The 15,624-nt window shown below is 37.6% G+C and overlaps 1 protein-coding gene across 1 annotated transcript in view; it reads left to right on the top strand.

Annotated features, from left to right (window-relative positions):
• Positions 1–15,624, top strand: part of LOC120518304 (formin-like) — a 509,433-nt gene that overhangs the window by 256,121 nt on the left and 237,688 nt on the right. Inside the window, exons 8-10 of the mRNA XM_039741029.1 lie at positions 957–1,045; positions 10,301–10,430; positions 14,673–14,816. Of these exons, the coding sequence (XP_039596963.1) occupies positions 957–1,045; positions 10,301–10,430; positions 14,673–14,816 (363 nt within the window). The remainder of the gene's footprint in view (positions 1–956; positions 1,046–10,300; positions 10,431–14,672; positions 14,817–15,624) is intronic.

Here is a 15,624-nt window from a genome sequence, read left to right as displayed (position 1 = left end):
GGCAGAGAGGTGCGAACGGATTTAAGGTGGCCCGGATCTACGAGTTTTTTCGTAGGTTCTGGTAATTCTAGTGTTAAGTAGTAGACAAATAAAACCTCTAAAGCACTTAGGCGTGTTGTTCAGAATGTCAAGATTTCCAGTTCAGTCCCCAGATCTAGTTCAGTTTAGTCCTTGGCAGGCAAGACCGTTATCCAAAGTAAATAGTTTAAAAACCTTTTAATGATGTTCACTTTAGAAATGTGTGTATGTGTGTGTGTATATATATATATATATATATATATATATATATATATATATATATATATATATATATATATATATTTATATATATAATATTTTGTTCTGGTCTTGATCCAGTGTTGCTTTCTGTCTTATGCTTGGTATAATTGGGATAGACTGTACCATGATGTAACCTTAACCTGGATAGGCAAAGTGTAATTTACTGGATATAAATTTGACATAGATATAATGCAAGAAGCTTTGCCTTATATTTAAACAGCACCAACTAATAACACTTACTAAGAAAAGATGATATTGAATATTATTTTTTTACTTTTATGTCAGTGTAGCCTAGTGATCATGGCAATGGGGTGCAAACTAGTAGAAAGCTTTTTCAGTCACAGTCTGTGATTTACTGTGAAACCCTGAGGAAGCTACTGATCCCACACATTATAAAATTCAATACATATGCAACTATGTAATAATTGTATGCGTGTAAAATGCCCTGAGATAGCATTTGTTGTGGTTTTGAATAAAAAGCATCTAAATAAAAGCATCTGCTAGATTAAACCTTGTAGTTTAAAGTTCATTTTGGCCTTATAGGTGTACATAAAAGATTGGCAAAGAGGATGCAATGGTGTAGTAATTGTACTGTAGTTCAGAACTAAGAAAGAGTGGCTTAAAATATGATAAACAAATGGTACACTGCTGATATTTCTTTACTTTATGTATTGCAGAGAGCACAGAGCGATGAATTGGAAAAAATAAGAAAGTTTTATGAAACGTCAAAGGAGGAGGAACTGAAGCTGGTTGACAAGCCTGAACAGTAAGCAGTAGTATTCATGCTTTACAGACTACTCTGGCAAAGATGCAAGGTTTTAAAACAACTGGCTATGTTGGATAACAAGAAAGCCAATGTTTAGAATTTCTTGCAGAGTTGCACAGAGAAACTTATTGAACAGACAGACTATCATTAGGAGACATTTAAAAGTTATAGTTTTCAACAGCTGTCATAAGCCTGATAACACTTTCACTGGAGTTAGCTCATTAGCCTAAACATAACAACTTTACTGACTGGGGCCATTGGAAGTAGAAATACCGAAATCTCACCATGAAGTAACAGGGCATGGTCAGCTGATACATTTAGAATACATAGCTAATAAATAAATGGCTTGGCACCAACCTTCCATGTACCATTTACCTCTTATGAACATCCCAATTGGTGATGGCCTGCCATTGGTAGGTATTCATCTACCAACTGTAGCTTCTTCAGCGTCATCATTGAGACAGGCTCATTTCATCATTCATGGCTCCATTGTTGAGTCAAACTTAATGTAGTTTCTTATACTGTAGGTTAAGGTGATCTTCATTATCACTGAAATTCATGTGGTTATATGCATTTACGGCACTACGGCCATGTGGTGCGTTTCCCAGAGGGTGACCCAGCTTGTAAGATCCTCATTGTTGGGGAACTGAGTGGCTCAACCAGGCCAAGGGGTCACCTACGTTTAACCTGGCTGCGGCAGATAGAGGGTCATTTCCGGAGGGTTGGACTGGACCACGTGTCTGCCTGTGGGGGTTGCCACCCGGGATCCTGAGTTGTTTTGTTGTGTAGTGGGTGTGGCAACTCACTGTACCAGTGCATGCTCCCCAACTTGACTTGATATGCATTGCAAATAAATAAGACATTAATGAAAACTGAAAGAAACTGCACACAGCTTTCCACAGAAGATATTCCTCACGTTCATAAAATATCTACAAAATGTAGTTGTTTGCAGTAATCCTTTGATATACGGTAGCTGCTCCACAGGCAGTTAAGGAACTCCATTGACTCTTTGTGGTTTTATCATAAGATGTGTTACTTTCTTTATAATATTTTGTACCATTGTGTATCTAATGTCTTTGTTACTGCATTAATATTCTGTTAATGTTTATACACAGTCAGTCTTTTTATTTAATGTCCATATATATTTTTTTTTTATTGTATTTGCATGTTCCCCAGTTTGTTTTAATGATCATCTTTTTGACTTGACCACTCTTGTCTTTCCTGTCTGGCAAAAGTCATTCATTTCAATTTGCCTACAAACACTTAATCTGAGGTAAAAAAAAGTGTATAAATCTGCCATATTTTATCACTGTACAATATTTTGTAACATTCTGTAATGGCATTTGAGAGCACCAGTATGCTTGATTTGTGATGACTATAACAGTTGATATGTAAACGATATAAGCAGAATTTAAGTCTTTTGTGTATTTTGTGAGGAAGAATTCTATATTACGGCATGGTTGTCTTCAAATGGCAAGAAAAAATGAAGCATGTGATGATTGATCTCAATTTTGCCTTCTTCTGTATGCAGACTTATCAGTTATTCCACTCCTATCTTGGAACCTCAGCTTCCCAAACCACCAAAAGAGAAGCCACAGAATGCTGCTGCCAGCATCAGGACTGGCAACTTTGTCATCTACTGTATATTGGTAAAACATAGAAGGGCATTGCCACTTATTTGCAGCTACACATCCTTTGTGTTTGCTGCACAACTTCACTGATATTATCAGACAGATACACCAATACAGCAGAGCCCTTTGTCAAAGTTAATAATCTGTAATTAAACTAACTATCATAATCTGGTTAGAGAGAAGAAACTGGAAGGGGCAGAGTCAGTTGTCCTTATTGGCCGGTTTCTCTGTACTATGGAAGAAGAAAAAGACAAGACAAAACAGTTACCGGCAGCACCCCCTCTCAGTTCGGGTCGGAATAACATACCTGTGGAGTCACACCTCAGAGATTATTCCAAGATGTAGAATGAATCACATTGTGAGCTAAGTGCAAGCATGACCTTGGTTACAGTGTACTTTGTAGCATAAGAATTGTTTCACCTAGAAGCAACAGTGCAAAATGGCGATTTTAGTGACCAATATTAAGCTTATTATTAAAAATGGGGTAAATAGATAGGGTTTAGGCCATGATGACCTTGTTGTACCCTGACAAAATTGCCTTCTCAAATTGTTTGTCAGCCATAGAGCAAATTAAGCGAGTTTGATAGAGACCCAAATCATTGACTTTCATGAGGCATGATTGTTACCATATTTTAGTGTACAGTTTGTTTATTGCATGGATGTAACTGCGGTACAGTAGTTCTTGATCAGCTCTCACTCCCTTTGAGAAGTATCTATAAATCCCAAAGTAACAATACTATATTAAGAATAAATTGTAATGAGACATACCACAGAATCACACGAGTGTTTTCTGGCCTTGATGAGTCATTGTGGCACATGAGACCCGTGTTTGCCTCTAACTGTTTCCCTGCCCAGTCTACATATACAAGAAGAAGGTTTGGATTTGATTTGGGACCAGAACATGTCAAAACAAGAAAATGAAATTAAACCAAATAACAAAACCAAAATCCAAATCCTAAAACAAAGTAGAAAAACAAAGCAAAGTAATCTAAACTGGGAAATCTTAAAGAAACTCACACACTAAAATGTGCATGGTAATGACCTTTTGTATATTCATGGCCTGATTATATCAAAGGTTACAAGCTCTGGTTACATTCTTCTGTGGCAACCACCCAAGCAATAGCATAAAAAAATGTATAAAATGGTAGCGGCCATGGAACAACAGAATGACATTGGAAATACAGTGAATGCTTTGTAACTAAATTAACACAATATCCAAAAAAATTAATATAATGAATGGAATCTGCTCCCGAAAAAACATGTAATGGAAGATACAGTAAATAGTTTTAAAGAAAAGTCCAGAAATACATAAAAAAAAATTAAATGATCCCTAATCATAACATTAATACACCTTGTCTGTACTGAAGTTATGTTGATGCAGCCTGGACTTTGATTTATCAGTGTTAGAGCTGATGACCAGCCAGTTTGCACATGGAAATGATGTGGGCAAAAGTGCATTCTGGAAAAGCTCACAAAAAAGTTAGGGTTATGGTATGAGGAAACAGTTAGAAGTAACCCAGTCGAAATAACAAGGAAAGGGTCGCAACCATGACGCTATGAAATAAATAAACAAAGCTAACGGTGTGAATCAAGAATCAAAGTTAAGATACAGTACAGGATTTTGTAGCCAATGGGAAATACGTAACCAGAACCAAATTAAGCAGATGTAGTCTAGGAACAGGAATGTTCGTGGACTGGGATATATCGACAGAAATGAAAACCCTAAAGTTTTTCTTAGAAGGAATCTTTGAACTCAATCAATCAGAATTGGTCAATGCTGACCTTTAAGCAGTTGTATTGATGATGTCACACATTACACACTCCTGGTTGCTTTACCTTGTTAAGGCATAGCAGCTGTCAACAAAAAGGTCTCCAAATGGTGATCCCTATAAGAAAACAATACAGCACTCCAGAAGAATGTACTTCATTTTCAAAATTGTTAAAAAAAAAAACCCTTGAAATGAAAAATTGATATATCTAGTGTCACACACGTGTGCATTGGAGGCAGCTGAAGAGCTTAGAGAGGACTGATTATACATCTGCCCTTGCGGTGTACGCTGATGCTCTTTCTAAGTTCCCTACAGGTCTTTCCCGGGAAATCCCACCAGGAGCCACCACCTCGAAGCGGGACACATCATTTCCGGTCCCGGCCCCGAGGACGACATCACTTCCGGTCCCGGCCCTGAGGACGACGTCACTTCCGCCCAACGTCCTATAAAGCCTCCTGCTTTTGCTCTGGGAGGCAATTCTGTTTTGGACTCTGTCGTGTAAACTTGTCTACATTAATCATTTGCTTTTGCAGCCAGGAAACCGCATTAAACGGGTGGCTGCCCCAAACCTTGCTCTGCCTCGAGTCTCTTCTTGTTACACTAGTGAACTCCTTGTTGTATACAACCCCGGAACACTTTTAGAAATGTTCAAGAGACTTGGGAACAGAAAAAATTAAAGTCACCAGCCAAATCATGATACTGCCACAACCTCTTTGCTGTTTGCCTTAGTTGCTTGCATTTGTGTTCTTTGGTTCCCTCTTGTGTGTCTTTCTTTTTGGAAAGGCCCGTTGTCTCTTGTTTTTGAATCCTGTGTTTCGTATTAGTATTTGTTTAGTATTAGTTTTGAATTTCAAATTTTTTGGCCTGTTGGAGTTCATTTTGTTCACATTTTTCTTTGTACGTAATTTGTCCTTTATTTTTGTTTTAGGTTTGAAGAGCTCTTTCTACTAATTTTCTCTGACTAATATTTTGTAGAAGATCTTCAGTTTGTCCTTTGCTATTTCATTTAGTTAATCTTTTATTTACTTAATCATTTACAAAAATTGTTGACTGTTACTTTTGCAAACTTGTATATTTTTAATCATATTTTTGACTAATAAAGTAATAATATTATTGAATATTGAGGTAGTTAAGGCTTTTCCTGGTTTTGGCCTTCCCGCTTGGGAATCATCAAAGATACCACCTGCAGTAACTGGTCCCATCTGCTGCTTATTAGAACTATTGTAGAGTTTCCAAGACCAGCAGAATTGCTTCGTGCATGCCATTTTTCAGTAAGACAAAACTAAGCCAAACACCATAGCAGTCTTCTAGACGCAGCCTATTAGACACAAGCACATATTCCCAAACATATTTCCAATAAAGCATGTATGAGATGGTATATGACATCAACTAAAGTTCTTATCATACCTTTCATTAACCATTTCCTCCCTTGAGGAACACTTGTATGACTCCTTGGCACAGCACATAGTTGTTTGTATTGCCAACAATGGGGGATTTGCCCGATACTAATGATCTCCATGTGTGGCCCTATTCTGGACCAACAGATTGTTCATTTTCCCTGGTTTTGGAGTGATTTGTTACATATGTGTCACCTGTTCTGTTTGCCATTTTTCATGCAAATTGGACCACGGCTTCAGGGTGCAACCATTTTTTTTGTTACAAAATGGATAACAACACAATTTGAAGTTGAGCAGGGTGAATTCCAAGTAGACCATCTGATGAAGCCAAAATGTTATGTCTCCACTAAATATGTGAATGTGCACATTAATGTGAATTCTTCAAAGACTTTTTGGAAAGCAGGCAGCTGATTTTGATTAATTGATAGCTGGCACTTTGTACATCAGCTCAGTTAACATTCCTTATAAATTCATTGTCATTATGAAGTTGCTATGCTCAATAATTGTCAGGAAGACTGAGTCATTTTCCGTTTGTTCTTTTTTCTTTTCTTTTTTTCCTCCCCCTGCCTTGAAGCATATCATTTTGGGGCCAGATTGTTGTTTGATCACCTGGAACTCCTGCTCACACTAAAGTATAAACTTGTGTATTGAGGCTGGACTGCTGCTCCCTGCTCTGAAATATTTCATGACTTACAGTACAAAACCTTTAAAATACTAATCTCATCATTTGGTCTTTACTGTATGTAACAGCTTATGTGCCAATGACTTTCTCTGCCACTGTGCTGTTTTTCATTTTTGTCCATTGTCTGTGTGGAATTTACTTGTTTCTATAGGGGTTGTGTTTTTCAGTTACACCCCAAAGAGTTCCAGCAAAGGGCACGTTCAGTTACACACAGCTATAGTTAAACAGGGAAATTTATAGTCCTAAGTTAATTTAACATGCCAGCCTTTGTAATGTAGAAAAGTAAAAACATGGTACCTATAGAAAACCCAACTGAAACTGAAGAGTAATTATAATGTCCACACAGACAGTGACCTAGTGGTGTTTTTAACATTATTAAAGGCGAAAGGTGAATTTCCAGTTAATGTACTGGTTTTCGTCTTTAAGGACTAATTCTGTTTTTTATTTTTCTTGTAAAAGACTGTGATATTTGATCCAGTAAACCGATGTCTGAAATTGTCAGAACCCTTAAACCACATTAATTACACACAGGTGGCAAGCCTCAACTCCAACAGCAGAAACTGCTTTACCGAGTTAGGAAATGTAATAAGAAGGTGTTTAGATAAACTGGTCAGTTTTAGCATGGCAGTTAGCCATACTTTAGCTAATGTCATGTATATCTATTTTTTTAATAATTTTAGTAAAAAAAAAAAAAAAAAATAGAAATGTCACATGTCAGCTGAAAGTGTGTTTAGGACCTTGTGGGCCACTTTAATATATATATATATATATATATATATATATATATATATATATATATATATATATATATATATATATATATATATATATATATATATATATACCAATATGTTACCTTATTTGATAAAATAAACAGATGAGGACTGATTTTAAAAAAATATTGCAAAAAATCAAAGAAACATGAAAGACTAAAGTACTGCTTATCTAGTGTTTTGGCTACCACTAAAACACTTTGCCTGAAGCACAGTCTCTAAAACCCTCTGTTGTCATCTTTTGCTCTCTGGCCACACTACCAAGATGATAGCTAAATTTTGGCGTATCTTCTATCCTGACTCTGGACTCAAAAGACTTCTAACACAGAATGTCCTTAAAACCTCACCTGGGATTACTTCATGACTATACAGAGGCTTAGAACAGACCACTGCCATTCTGAGCTCCAGTCCATCCTTTAAATGATCAGTTGTCCATAGCATTTTCTTGGCTTGTTGTTCTCATTCCTGAGCCACAGTGTCCTACAGCATGTGATGTTTTGAGGGGCTTCTAACATAAGAAGTATTTGTGCCATCCTCCCAGTTACTGAAACTCAAATAATCACTATTAGAAATATGTCTTAATTTCAGTATGTTTGTGTTTCTTGCATAAGGTATGTTGTGTAAAGTCAAGAAAAATGACAGCTTTTATTGGCTTATTAAAAAATTTACAATATGCAAGCTTTCATGGCAACTTAGGGCCCCTTCTTCAGGCTTACATCTTACCTGAAGAAGAGGCCTGAGTTTCCTTGCATATTGCATATAAAGCTTGCATATTGTAATCTTTTAGTTAGCCAATAAAAGGTGTAATTTTGCTTGACTACTCACTACATTCACAATGGCTAATACAGTACAACACCCTAGTACTAGTTTCATAATGTATGCAACAGCAGCAAGGAAACCTTTTAAGTATTGCAGTGGTTCTCAGATTCAGTCCTGAGGATGCTATGTGGCTGCAGTTTTCTGTTCCAGCCAGAATCTGTTTTGACTTCCTAGCCTAATTAAGCATCCTTTTATTTTCCACTTTTTGAATGTCTTTTAAATGTGAACTCACACAGTTGTGTCTTTCAGAAAGTAGAATAAGAGCTGTGAACAAAGACCAGTTAATTAAAAGAGATTAGTTAGATTGTGAAACTGGCAGGAACAAAGACCTGCAGGCACATGGTGTTCCCAAGGTTACATTTGAGAAGCACTGAAGTATTGATGAAGTGTTGATACAGTTATTAAGGTTTGATGCTGCTGCTGCTGTTTATAATGTACTTAAGTTATTTAAACCAATGTATCTAGTGGTAAAGTATAAATTAACACAGTAAGGAACTTAGTTTAGTGTAACTCAGTATTACTGTATATCTCTCTATTAGAAAAAAAATCTTGGGAGGGAGACAGGGGAGTCGAGACGTGATCTTCTTGGAAGACATGACATCACATGAGACAGGGCAGTGAGACAAAAGGACAGCTGCTGTACAGGGTTTTAAATGATCGACAGGCAGTGCGACAAGCAGAACACGCAGCTCACCAGCAGCAGCAAACCAGCAGATGGTCTGACCGCATCTCCTTAGTGTGCGTTCAGCCCCCCACCTTCACAATGCGAGCAGCAGGGACGCGAAGTGCCAAAAGGACAGCTACTGTACAGGCTTTTAAATGATAGACACACAGTGCGACAAGCAGAACACACAGCTCGCCAGCAGCAGCAGCAAGACAGCAGTTGATGCGACCGCAGCTCCTTAACGTGCATTCAGCCCCACCTTTCACAATGCAAGCAGCGTTATACAGCCTGCTAGAAAGACATTTAACCATGCCTGGGGCTGGAAATAAAGGACAAAGAGTAGATGACAAAGTAGAAATTCGTAAAGAATTTAAAAATGTTGGTGCGGTACACATGCACAGCAGGTCTTCTTGGATCTTCTCGGAAGACACTTTGAAGTCCCACGAGTCTACTTGCATGGAAGACACTTTGAAGTTCCGGGAGACTACTGTCACGCCCTACTTACAAACAATTTCTCTGAGACACTTTAACGTCCTGCAAGACAAAGAAGAGAGACAAAAGGACAGCTGCTGTACAGGCTTTTAAATGATCAACACGCAGCGCAACATGCAGATCACGCAGCATGTCACAAGCAGCAGCAGTTGCTGTACAAGCTTTTAAGTGATGACGCGCAGTGCGACATGCAGATCACGCAGCACGGCACAAGTAGCAGCTGGCTTAAAGGACAGCTGCTGTGCAGGCTTTTAAATGATCGTCGCACAGTACAACATGCTGATCACACAGCATGTCACAAGAAGCAGCAGCTGTACAGGCTTTTAAATGATTGACACACAGTGCGACATGCAGATCACGCAGCATGTCATAAGCAGCATCAGCTATACAGGCTTTTAAATGAACGACGCATGGCGCAACATGCAGATCACGCAGCATGGCACAAGTAGTAGCAGCTGTACAGGCTTTTAAATGATTGACAAGCAGCAGCAGCTGCTGTTCAGACTATTTTAAATGAACGACACGCAGCGCAACATGCAGATCACAGAACACGGAACAAGTAGGAGCTGGCTTAAAGGACAGCTGCTGTACAGGCTTTTAAATTATCGTAGCACAGCAAGACATGTAGATCACGCAGCACATCACAAGCAGCAGCAGCTGTACAGGATTTTAAATGAACGACGTGTAGCGCGACATGCAGATCATTCAGCATGGCACTAGCAACCCCAGTGGGGGAATAACTCATTCACTACAGCTTTATTACTAGCAGCTATCAAGAAATAAAAAATTAATGAAATGAAAATAATCTCTTTAAAGTTTATATCCGGTTAACCAAACCTGGGGGTTGGCGAGTGAAGCGAGCAGGAGGCAGAGCCTCCTACCTAGGTAAAATAAAATGTATAAATTAGGTTAAGCTGAATGGACCATACTCATTTATGGTCTTGAAGAGACCAGAACCTGCCTTAACTAACAATTTAGACCATTTTTGATATCACTGAATGTTAAATCAAATCTTTCCTTCTTTAAAGGTTCTTGTATGAGCTTTCTCAAATTCCTGACTTCGCTCATCGAGCTCACTGCATTATCTTCCAGTCAGCATTCATGGAAGGACTGTCTGCTGTTCGTCGCAAAGTGGAGAATGTTGAACGTGTTTGCAAGGTATTACAACCATAATTTTCTCAAGGTTGCACAAAATTATCTTCTGAGTATGACACAATGCTGATGTTTATCAAGAGAAAGTAACAATTTTTGCTTTTACCTTTGAAGTCTTTGTAGCCAAAGATTTACTCACAAAGAGAATATAATTTAATCTTTGGAGTGGGATCCACACACTAGTCATATCTCTGGCTCCCAAAGTGGCTTCAGCATTGCACTTCTTCATTATGGCCTTTTGCTCTCTTAACCTTCCTCTATACAATCTAAACAGGACATGCAGTTCACCGACTTTTACATTATCTCATAGTGCCACACCACTGTCATGATTATGTCCCAGGAGTCCCAGAAAAATCACTGAGTGTCGTGCCACCATGCTAAAAACTGTAATAATACAGGTGAGATTAAAGTAGGGAGCTGTCCAGTAAACTGACTAGAGGAAGAAAAGTTAAAGCAAAAAACACTGTAGTAAAGTCTTGGAAACTGATGCCACAAATCAGTACAGAGCCAAAATTCTATAGTCAAAGAGTGTCTGACTGAAAAGGAGCCATAGATGATTAACCCCTGTGTAATAAGCGAAGCTTATGTATCAAGTAAATTATTGACATAAGAGCTGGGTTGAGTGGCTTGGTACAACCCAAATATATGTTATTTGCTGTAGAATTTATTAAACAAAAAGAAACTTTCAAACAACTATTCTTGACAGGACTTGTCTTTTAAACATTACAACTGTAAAAGAAAATTCTAACTTGGATAAACTTGTTTATTTACATGTACAGCATGACATCTGGGATACATCCATTTGACTCACATCTCCATTGCTAAGTATTTAAGTTTTCTACTGTTTATTTAGATTTTTAAATGTAACTGAAAACATGGACCCCCAAGAAAATGCATACTAGGTCTGTAAACATGTGACAGATTTCTCGAATCAACTTTTCAAGGTAGAAATAGAAAAATTTTAATACAAATTATAATTCATAGCAAACAGATAAAAAAAAGACTAAACGTCACTGCAGAAATCCCAGTAGCACTGCAGTAGTGAGTAATAAACTGTCCGAGTTACATGGAGCCAGAGCCTTTGCCAGGGACATTGCATGACAGACAGGGACAGATTCTAGATAGAATATGAACTGATTTTGAGTTATACCATGTTAGTTTTGAGTTAGTTAGTTTTGCACTTAACATGCAAGTTTGGAGCGTAGATGGAAACCAGAGTACATAGAGAACCCTTATCAGTTACATTTCGTCTCATACTTAACCTCACTTTAGTAACTTGCCATTCAATTCCTAGGATAGCCTGCATATATAACAATGGTACATGCCTCTGAGCCCTTGGGCTGTCAGCCACACTAAATCTGTCTTCCGTGCTGTCTTTCAAAGAGGGCTTGAACATGATTGTCATTGAAATGACCATGCAGCAATATCACATATTGACGTCTTTATGAAAGAATTTGTTTTGCTGATCCCAAGTAACCTTTTACATAGCTGATTCACCTTTTGAATTAAGGTTGCACACTTCATTAGAGAAGATTGTGGACATGTACATTTCATAATTTGTTTTTGCCTATTTAAAGCTCAGCTCAACAGCACACTTGAAGACAACAAGGTCTGGTCAGAAAGAAAACATTAAAGATCATTATAAGGAACACTTTGTTAATTTTTAGAGTACATAAGGGATAACTAGTCGACAGGTCTCTTCGCCAAGTGTGTGTTTAAAGCGACTCATTCTCTCTCATCAATGCCAGTTTGTATTTTTACAGCTTTTATAAAGCTGATTCATTTAAAAAAACATAAAAAATTAAGTGTCTCTTTTTATTGCACAACTAAAGCTTGTTTTAGATCACCAGATGTTAAGAAGTATGATGCATCATTACCCTATCCATGGGGAGTCTTGGCCAATTAAGAACTAGAGTGTTCTGAACAGAACAAAATGAAAAGACTCAAGAACATTTAAAATATAACTTTATGCATGGGTATTGCCATCAGCCATTTATCTTACTGGTATTTGTTTCCTTTTCTGTTTTGACATTGTCTAGGAAGGCCCACACATCAGTCTTCCTGGTGCCTTAAAAACATATTACATTTCAGTCAGTCATTATCCAACCCAGTATATCCTAACACAGGGTCACCTGGAGCCAATCCCAGCCAACACAGGGTGCAAGGCAGGAACAAATCCTGGGCAAGGCGCTAGGCCACCGCAGGGCACACACACAAACTGAGGGACAATTTAGGATTGGCAATGCACCTAACTTGCATGTCTTTGGACTGTGGGAGGAAACCGGAGCACCCGGAGGAAACCCATGCAGACACGGGGAGAACATGCAAACTCCACACAGGGAGGACCCAGGAAGCAAACCCAGGTCTCCTAACTGCGAGGCAGCAGCGCTACCACTGTGCCACCATGCAGCCCTTATTACATTTCAGTCTTTTGTATTTATGAATAATTAAGATTTTAATTCCAACAAATATATTCAAACTGTGTAATTGAATTTTGCAACTAGACTGTATTTTTTAACAAATTATTTACAATAGATGAAGTACAGAAAGCATACTCAGTTTATCAGGTGTTTGTGCTCTGATCCCTGGAGTGACAGCTGCTGTAGGTACAGAATACATGCATTCTGCTTTTACACATGCTGACATGTGTAAACCTTATTATTAAAGGATAAGTTTTATAGTTTTAAAATCAGTTTTTTCTGCACAAACATGCTATATATGTATTTACCACATAAGATTGTCTTCTGAAGTTAATTGCTTTTTATAAATTAAAAAAAAAAAATCTTGCTCACACTGGTACTTTACACTGTTGTCAATGGGGCAAAAAGGAAAATTCTTAAAAACTTAATGAATATGTCAATTTTTTAAGTCAGGACAGTAGTCGAGTACTGAATCTGCATCTTGCAATTACACACACATTGTAAAATAGTTTATACATGTGATTCTTTAACAAAAACACCAAATTTGTGAGATTTTGCCATTTTAAAAGACCAGCCATGTGCAATAGCTTAGTCTTTCTGCACAGTAACTTTTCACCTCTTTGGGTCATGTTTTCCTCTAACAGACCAAATCATACTAAACTTTTCATGTCACGTGGTTGGTTTTGTTTTAATTTACTTCCACATTTATGTAAAAATTCATACAAACGAATAGAAAAATGTGTCCTTACCAGAAGAAAAATAGCACTAGGAATATGCTCATTTTCACTTATTTTGACTTCTCATAACATTTATAACAAAAAGTGCTATATATATATGGAATATATGTTGTTTAAAGTAATATATAACATTTCTGTACTTAAATTTTAATTTTGTTAGTATGGAAATTGATTTTCTGTCCTTTGAAATTTACTTTTCTACCCTTTGACAGAAGCAGCTAGGGTTGCTTACATTTTTGTGCCTGAAGATACTGATAGGTACAATCAGAAAATAGAAGGAATGGTTAGGTGTTTTGACATCTATTATTGACAAAAGTGAGTATTAACCTCCATAACGTTAGTCCCGAGCATCACTCAGGCTATAAAAACAGTGCCAAAAACACTGCATCACTTGGGCAACTGTATAGAAGTGTCTCGCGTAAGCATTTGACCCAATGATTACTTGGTCTGCCAACAGTGTTGCTCGGGAAATTATATAGGCATGTCTTGTGTAAGCAACATGCCCGAGTGTTACCCAGGCAACAGTGCAGACACATCTTCTCCTAGCCTCATAATGGTATTTTGTAATAAATGTTTATCAGCAGTGATATAAGCAGCAATGACAAAGTGAATCTGTCTTCAGGCAGTGAAATTGAAACAAACATTGAAATCGAAAGTGATTCTGATGAATCCGAAAGTGACACTCATGTCAATCACACATTTGCATTGTGCTGTTCAAAAGGGGATAAGTCTAGAAAGAAAATACCAGGGAATCACACTACTATTGTCCTGAATGCGATGCTGGATTGCGTATTTAACCATGCTTTAAGGTGTACCACACAAAAGACACATTTTGACGGTATATACGTTATTATGATTATTTTTAGTATTATTATTTATATCATTATTATACATTTTACACTTCTGACTTTGTACTTTTAGTGTTTTGTGTGTTTTGCAGAAGAAAGATCTGATTTAATAAATATGTAGTTTTTAAAGCCAAAAAATGCAATGCTTTTTACATGTTTTTTTGGGAAAATATGTAATGCTAAGGAGGTTCATACGTCATGTGTGCATTTCTTTTTTATTTGTTCCATTTTGTTTTTCCACAGGGTTTGCTAGAGTCATGTGTAAAGGATATTCTTGGTCTAATCCTTGCTTTTGGCAATTACATGAATGGTGGAAATCGCACACGAGGTCAAGCTGATGGCTTTGGGCTTGAAATATTACCAAAGCTGAAGGATGTCAAGAGCAGGGTAAGTAGGTTAATAAAACAAGTTGAACAAAACCCAAGCAGGCAAGGAGAAGAAAATATAACAGCAAATGTCATTTGCTTAACTTACTTAACTGACGCCATATACAATTTCAGTTAACTGTAATCAAAAGAAAAAAAAATAAAAGACATAAAGCCAGTGTCCATGGAGCTGTGAAGCAATGTTGCTGCATTTGTATCTACAGTGGGTACGGAAAGTATTCAGACCCCCTTCAATTTTTCACTCTTTGTTATATTGCAACCATTTACTAAAATCATTTAAATTAATTTTTTTCCTTATTAATGTACACACAGAACCCCATATTGACAGACAAAAAAGAATTTTTGAAATTGTTGCAGATTTATTAAAAAAGAAAAACTGAAATATGACATGGTCCTAAGTATTCAGTCCCTTTGCTCAGTATTTAGTAGAAGCACCCTTTTGAGATAATACAGCCATGTGTCTTATTAGGAAAGATGCAACAAGTTTTTCACACCTGGATTTGGGGATCCTCTGCCATTCCTCCTTCCAGATCCTCTCCAGTTCTGTCAGGTTGGATGGTAAATGTTGGTGGACAGCCATTTTTAGGTCTCTCCAGAGATGCTCAATTGGGTTTAAGTCAGGGCTCTGGCTGGGCCATTCAAGAACAGTCACAGAGTTGTTGTGAAGCCACTCCTTCGTTATTTTAGCTGTGTGCTTAGGGTCATTGTCTTGTTGGAAGGTAAACCTTCTGCCCAGTCTGAGGTCCTTAGCACTCTGGAGAAGGTTTTTGTCCAGGATATCCCCGTACTTGGCCACATTCATCTTTCCC

The sequence above is a fragment of the Polypterus senegalus genome, chromosome 18, assembly GCF_016835505.1.
Source record: "Polypterus senegalus isolate Bchr_013 chromosome 18, ASM1683550v1, whole genome shotgun sequence".
In the NCBI taxonomy this organism is placed as follows: Eukaryota; Metazoa; Chordata; class Cladistia; order Polypteriformes; family Polypteridae; genus Polypterus; species Polypterus senegalus.
The sequence above is the reverse complement of the archived record's forward strand: the minus strand, read 5'-3'. Positions and strand labels throughout refer to the sequence as shown.